Source organism: Antennarius striatus, chromosome 1, assembly GCF_040054535.1.
Source record: "Antennarius striatus isolate MH-2024 chromosome 1, ASM4005453v1, whole genome shotgun sequence".
Taxonomy (NCBI): Eukaryota; Metazoa; Chordata; class Actinopteri; order Lophiiformes; family Antennariidae; genus Antennarius; species Antennarius striatus.
Window position 1 is genome coordinate 2,935,828 of NC_090776.1, and position 7,336 is coordinate 2,943,163.

A 7,336-nucleotide genomic window follows, 5' to 3' on the forward strand; every position below is an offset into this window, starting at 1 on the left:
TGTAAACATACATATGGCTTTTTATTAAATTGGAGTGAATATTGTAACATTAATTCAAAGAAAAAATGAACATCTATTTTCATTTGTTGGTTTTTGCTCCTTTTTAAAGACAAATTCAAACAACAAACCAAAAATCACTGCATTTAAATAGAGAATTAAAAAGATTACAGAGCAAAAGCACAACATTAACGGAGGTGAAATCATCAGGGTAACACAAAGGTCTGGTTCACTCATTTCTGACAAAGAGTTGCTGCCATGTTAGCGGTGAAGTAAACAAATTTTACAGTATATTTTTTTGGTTTATTTCAGATAACAAATTACTCTATTCACAGAATATACAGCTCAATAAACATCTTGTTTAACAGTTGGTTTTGGTGGGTGGCTCATGTGTGGTTCTATTATTCCTACGTGTTCCGACTACTTCTCAGTGTTTGACTCATTCACAGTTCATAGTCCTGGCTTCAAGGAACAGCACAGGTTCCTGGTCCCGTCCAGTCAGTCAGGATACCCCCAAGCAACCCCACCAACCACACCAACTACACCAACAACACCAGCAATACAAGCAACACCGTCACACGTCTGGTCCACCAGCAGATACTTCTTGCAGAACCAGGTTCCCCTCAGTCAGTCTGGAGTAGTTTTTTTTTTAATTTTTACAACAGAGCCCACATCTGAACACAATTGCTGGGCGACCCTGTTGACTACACACTTGTCATACAGTATAGAAGTGATTCTGGACACGCCTGTGGATTGAAGAACATCTTTGGTCAACATTATCAGTTTGCAACAAGCAAAAGACAGCTGTTCAAACACGTACAGTAACTTACTGATCAATCTCACAACACAGACTGTTGAGTAAGAACCAATGAAACAACACATAGATGTGACTTCACCACTGCTTCAGATGAGAACATTATACACAGCTTCACAGGGAAGATGTGGGCAACACAAACACCAGGAAAGGAAGTTACCGTGATCAGGGACCAAATGGTTTGAAGTCTAAAGGGGGTTGTAGGACCAACCGATACAAAGAAATCAGTACTGCATTAACAAATGAAAGCATGAATCTCCTGACAGGTAGCTTTGATTGTTCTTTATATGTTGATGTGTAAACACAGGTTTCCGAATTTTTTTAAAGCATGTTTGCTTGCTCCCACTTCTCTGTCTCTTTTCCCCAACTGAGTGGACCACAGTATGGATTTTTAAAAGTGCTAATTGGTGAACCTTACTTAGGTGCCTAATGATGGAAAACAGAAAACAGAAAGACATTTGGAACAAGGGAACTCATTCCTATTGTCACATGAGTTCAGATCCCTAATCGTGGTCTGCAGTGGCTCCTGAGCTCACAGCCAGGTTCCTGTGAAGGTTTGGGTTCTGGCTGTGACGGTTGCGGCTCCGGACAGAGGAGAAGGACGTGTCACAGCCAGGGACTTTACACTTGTGAAGCAGTCGCAGATGAACAGTCTTGTAATGGGCTCTGAAGGTGCCCTTGTTGCTGTAGACCTTTTGGCAGACATGGCAGGTGATTGGAGATCCTGTCCCACCTCCCTGAAGCCTTTCTTGTCCCCCACCGATGCTCAGTGTCCTCTCGGCCCCAAATGGTGACTCTTCACTCCCTGGCCTCCCCCCACCAATCCCATCACAGCTTTCATCACTCTCCTCCATGGGGAGCACCTCCTCATCCTCTTCTACCCCCTCCACTTCCTCACTACCAGCTCCATCTGAGTCCCAAGAAGATAGAGCACTCCCATTCCCACGAGGCGGGGCAGAGGAGGAGGTGCTCAGGTCAAGGACAGTGCCATCTTCAACGCTGCCGCCACCCTCTCCTCCGTTTCCCAATCCCTCCATCTCCCTTATCGGCGAGGCCTCGGTACTGTATGATCTGGAGGATATCTTGCTCATCGGGAAGACAAGACCCATGCGATTGTGCCCTCGGAAGATGACGGAGGTCTGGCTGGTTGGGTCACGATGGGGGACATCTCTGTCCCGCTGGTCTTGGCAGTAGTTCGGGCCAACAGAGTCTCTGTCTCTACAGTGGGATAAGGATGAGTAGAGACTGTTGGCAGGGCTGAATGAGTCTTTGGTCAGCAGCTTATGGTGCAGGTTCAAATTTGCACTGTGTCTGTTAAAATAAAGAAGAATAGATATAATATACACAACAGGGTGAGTCTTTTTCTCCAGTTTGCCTGAAAGTACCACCAGAAGACGAGCTACATTACAAAAAGCAAGCAAGAGTCTGTGAAAGTTCTCATTTATCCAGGGCATGCTTATCCACAGATGTTAAATCAACTCACTGGACTTGTGGAAAGTTCCTTGAAGACGTTGTACTTCCCATCCACAAGACTTTCCAAAAGTACAATGGAGTTATTTAAACAACTTTGGATATCTCAAGACTCAGCATTGTTTTAATTTTCTACCACATGTATTAGGTATTTTTTCCTCTGATGGTTCATTGGATGCTGAGCAAGTTTAGAGCACTTTTTAAACAATTTAGAATTGACATTCATTATAACGGGTCAAAGTGGATGTAGCATTGGTCAAAACTACCATGATCTAGAAGCCTAACCCTGTTAGTTTGCAAGTGGTTTAGGTGTCTGGTCACTGAATCCACTACATGATTACTGAGCTAACCTGAATTTTCACTGACTTTCAAGCTTTGGAGGCTAAACGCAAATAACTTACGAACATCTGATGCAAATTCAAAGGCACTTTTAGAACCCCACCACCAAACGCTTCTGGGGTGATGTGCTTCTTTAACAGGGACTAGAGACTGGCCATGAAAGTGACCGACCGGTGAGGGTTACACATGTCTCCTGATATAGTCAAAAACAACTTTAACCCCGGAGTCTGGGGTCTCTATAATCATCCAGTGTTTTATACAAGTTATATACAAGTTAGTTGTGCCTACACACCACATTTACTGTTCGATAACATTTCGCCATGTGCAGACTGCATTACATTTTGGGCTACAAGCAACTGAATCAGGTTCATTAGATCAACAGGAAATCTATTCAACCGACAACTGAAGGAGAAAAACCACGACATATCCCGACGACATCTGCAGCTACAACAACCTACGGTTGTCCCTCACCTGTCTCGACTCCTGCGGGATGGGAAGGTGGCGTTACAGCCGTCCACTGTGCACATGTGCATCTCCTTCAAGTGGACGTTTTGGTAGTGCATCTTGACGCTGTAGGAGTTCTTAAACATCTTTCTACAGATCTCACAGTGGTGTGGCAGGTCAGTGGTGGGGTCAAGATGGGACAAACGCAAGTCCCCACAGTCAACTTCGCCATTGTCGGAACCGTCCCTCTCGTGGTCTGTGAGCTGTGGACTACCCCCATTTGTCAACTTGTGCTCACACTCCTCTGGTTGGAGATCTGAAGACTTGTCTGCTGAATGCAACGTGTTAGCGTGTTCCCTGTCCTGCTCTCCGTGGCCATCAGGTTCCTGGCAGAGAAGATTATTATCACAGTGATTGTCCATCAGCCTGTCCTCAGATGGGAGAGGTATGCAAGTGATGACCCCTGTTTCAGCTTGCCTTGGAACATCGTCTTTGTTTCTCTTTGACACGTCCTCACCTAACATCTGGTCCAACGGATACTTGGTACCTTCGCTTTCCTTCTCTTCCCCTGGATAAGACCCTCTCACCTCCTTCTCTTCTCCTCCTTTCATTGTGCACATATACCCCTCTGTCAGGGTATCATCACACTCCTCCCTGCCCCTGCCCAGCAGAGGAACTTCGTCCTCAGAGCAGCTGTCCTTGTCCAACTGCTCGTCTCGCTCTACTGCCTCCTTCTCTATCTTTATGGGCATGCTGGACTTGCGAGACTTCTTCTTTGGTATAGGGTCAGTCAGGTAGGGTTCAGGGGCCGTGACGGGTTTGATCGGTACAGAGGAGGACAACAGGGGGAGGGAAGGTAGTGTCCCTGGTGTATTTGCGAGCTCTGCTGGGGTCACCAGACTGCGGTAGAAAGGCAGAACTGGCTGTACGGTTTTTAGATTGGGGAAGAGGATACCGCTCTGCCCCATGCTGGGGAATGCACTGCTGTGGAGTTTGGAGGTAGTGTCCACGTGGCTCACCATATAGCTGGGAACCGACTTATGACTTTCTGCAGAGCTGACGGGGATGGGGCTTCCATAGTCAGACCTCTTTTCTCCTTGAGAGCTCTCATCAGCAGATAAGCTGCCACGCATGTCTTTGTCCCTGTTGTTGCGGTTCATGGGCATGTGTAAGCGTGGGTTTGGGTTGGCACTGTGGCGATTGCGACTACGCAGTGAGCTGAACACCATGTTGCAGCCCTCAATGGTACATTTGTGCTTAATCTTCAGGTGCACTGCGTTGTAATGGATTTTCAGTGTGCCTTTGTCATAGAATGTCTTTTCACAGGCGTTGCAAAACACTCGACCCTTCTTCAGAGAGTGTCCTCCCCCACTACCGGCTGAAACCCCCCCACTGCCACTCCCATTCCTATCCAGAGAGTGCAGCTTTCCGTCAGGGAACGTCTGTGTCATGTCAGAGCTCATGGAGGGCGTGCATGGCGTGGATGGTCCGTCGGAGTAGTTGTCGCTGTTGGAGAAATCCTCCACCTCCATCTTGGTGCTGGAGAGACTGTCCATCGCCTTCTCTCCGGTTCTGTCCAGATCGGCGCTGTATAAGACAGAACTGGAACCTAGCAAGTTGTTTTGTGACAGCGAGACGGGCTTCTCCTTCCCCGGCTCGTCCTGATCATCTCTTCTCAGAATCTCCTGCTTCATCGGCGCGTGGCACGGCTGCTGGTGTTGCTGCTGCGTCGGTGAACCCAGAAACGGGGCAGGGACCGAGCCCAACAGCTGGAAGGGCAGCATGAACGCCATGCTGTTGATGAAGTTCTCAAAGTGATGCATACTGTTGCTGCTCAGCTTGTCCGCTTTGGGCGTGGTGAGGTTGGCAGCGGTGCGGGGGGTGTTGCGCTCGATGAAAGTGCGGATGTCTGAATTGGTGCGGGTGCTGGGGACCAGAACCGCCTGACCCTCCTTGTCCTGCAGAGCCATCAGCTCCACTATGGACTTGGTTTCGCCAAAACGCAGGAACTGCTGCAGCGTGGCGATTTCCTCCTCGAATGTCATGATGGCCCAGCGGTCCAGCACCTTCCCTGCTACATCCTGGAGAGAGAGCAGTTTCGTCATTAGCATTGAACGTGTGCGTTGGGCTGCTCATGCATATTCACAGAGCGGGATTCCGTGACACCCCCTATGAAGCTGACTGGCAGGGCAGCTAAGCAAAGGACTGAGACGGGCCGCTAATACAAGCAGACACCCCAGAACCCTGAGAACCCTCATTACAGCGTTTCATCCTGCAGGTCATTTCTCTTCATTTATATCATGTGGACTTAGTGGCTCTGCATCAGCAGACAGAACACACACACACACACACACATCTGGACGCGAGTGGGGGGGAGGGTGATCAGAGGGCGGCTCTCGTTGATCAAGCGGGCGCTCTCTCCGCGTCCAGCAGTAATCACATGTGAGTTTGGGCGTCTTTGAAAGCGAGCAGCGGCTTCATGCCGTAACCACCATTAATATTTCATCACAGAGCGTTCATCGGGGCGCCTGTCGACCACTCTGACTCCACGCTCGCCATTAAATCAGCTAACATGAATTAAACGCAACGCAACTCGAATACTTGATGAAGCAGTAATCGAGTCGAGACGCGGCGCCGGGGGCCCGGACGTCGACTCCGGCTGCGGCAGCGAACACACACCTGCAGCACGTATCCGCGGATGTAGTCCTGCAGGCTCCAGTCCAGCGCGTTGAGGATCTGGATGACCTCCTCCTGCTTCAGGACGGAGAACAGGCGGTCCAGGAGGATCTTCAGGCGGATGGGGACGGCCTGCGTGCCGTAGAGCATCAGGCTGCAGATGTCGAACACCACGTTGGAGTGGACGATCTCCACCTGGCTGCTCTGGTACATGTGGTGCACCTTCAGTTTACTGAGAGCTGCCACACATCCACAGGGAGGGGGGGGTCAGAGGTCACCAGTGGGAAACACCCACGGAAAAAAACAACAATCGGTTCCTCCATATATATATTTATATGTGTGTGTGTGTGTGTGTGTGTGTGTGTGTGTGTGTGTGTGTGTGTGTGTGTGTGTGTGTGTGTGTGTGTGTGTGTGTGCGCTTACCGTGGGCCACCCAGCCGTGCTTACAGTTCTCACACTGCCTCCTCTTCAGCTTCCCCGGCTTGAAGCTGTCACAGCTACAGTTCACCAGCGTGCAGCAGATCGCCTGTCTCACACACACACACACAACACACACACACACACACACACACACACACACACACACACAGGTCAGAGGTCAGCGTCCATTAGCTCATGTTTTAATGGTTGTTGTCTATCTGCTGACGCGGCGGCCATGCTGCCGATAGGGCATCAACACTAACACACTAAAAGCCCCTCCCTCCTCTCTGATTGGACAAAATAAACTCATCTACACACCAGGAGCCGAGGGAAGAACATCATCAGATTTATGATCAAAGCTAGCGTCGTTAGCGCTACACGCTGAAAGCTGGCCGCTACACCAGCGCCCTCCCTCTGCATCTATAATGCATGATCAGAGGGGTTAGCATACATGAGCGGCGTGCTAACGCCCTCTCCTCCTCCTCATCATCGAGTCCGTCATTCGGATCTCTGCTCCAGGCCTGCCCTGTCCTTGAAATGTGAGATCATATTAGTTCACCTCACAGAAACCTCCCATAATTCCACAGGTAAGGTGACCCAGGATGAAGGGGGTGGCGGCTACCTGGCCTCATGGCGTTTTTTTTACATTTATTTTGATGTTGCAAAAATTCTACAAATTTTAAGTCACAAACACAATTTTTTATATTTTTATTTAAAATGATTTTTTTTTTTTTTTGGAAAAATGTATCAAAAGGTATAAAAGACAAAAAAAAACCTTCATAATTAATTGTGTGTGGAGCCTGTGTATGTAGCATGACAAGCTAATGGTGACCGAACAGCATCACAGCTTCACCCGCTAAGAACACGCAAAGAACACGCTTACAATAGATGAGTGGATCCGGTTAAACGTTATAGAAACATTAAAAATTCAAATTTCTTTCAGATTTGGTGATATTATATGTTTTACACACACACACACACACACACACACACACACACACACACACACACACGTGTCATTGGAGAACTGGTCGGATGCGGGACAGTCATGCTAACCCGTTAGAAGCGGCGGGGGTCAAAGGTCACCTGCTGTGACACGCACACAGGAAGCACAAACGCTGTTTGTGTTGTGTTTATATTGATCATGAATCCTTTCTGTTCATTATCAATTGTGTG

The 7,336-nt window shown here is 48.5% G+C and overlaps 1 protein-coding gene across 1 annotated transcript in view; it reads right to left on the reverse strand.

Annotated features, from left to right (window-relative positions):
- bnc1 (basonuclin zinc finger protein 1) overlaps positions 1-7,336 on the reverse strand; it is an 11,594-nt gene continuing 4,258 nt past the window's right edge. Inside the window, exons 2-5 of the mRNA XM_068312494.1 lie at positions 6,164-6,266; positions 5,744-5,979; positions 3,092-5,145; positions 1-2,122 (exon numbers count right to left, since the gene is read on the reverse strand). Coding sequence (XP_068168595.1) covers positions 1,315-2,122; positions 3,092-5,145; positions 5,744-5,979; positions 6,164-6,266 — 3,201 coding nt within the window. The 3' untranslated portion in view covers positions 1-1,314. The remainder of the gene's footprint in view (positions 2,123-3,091; positions 5,146-5,743; positions 5,980-6,163; positions 6,267-7,336) is intronic.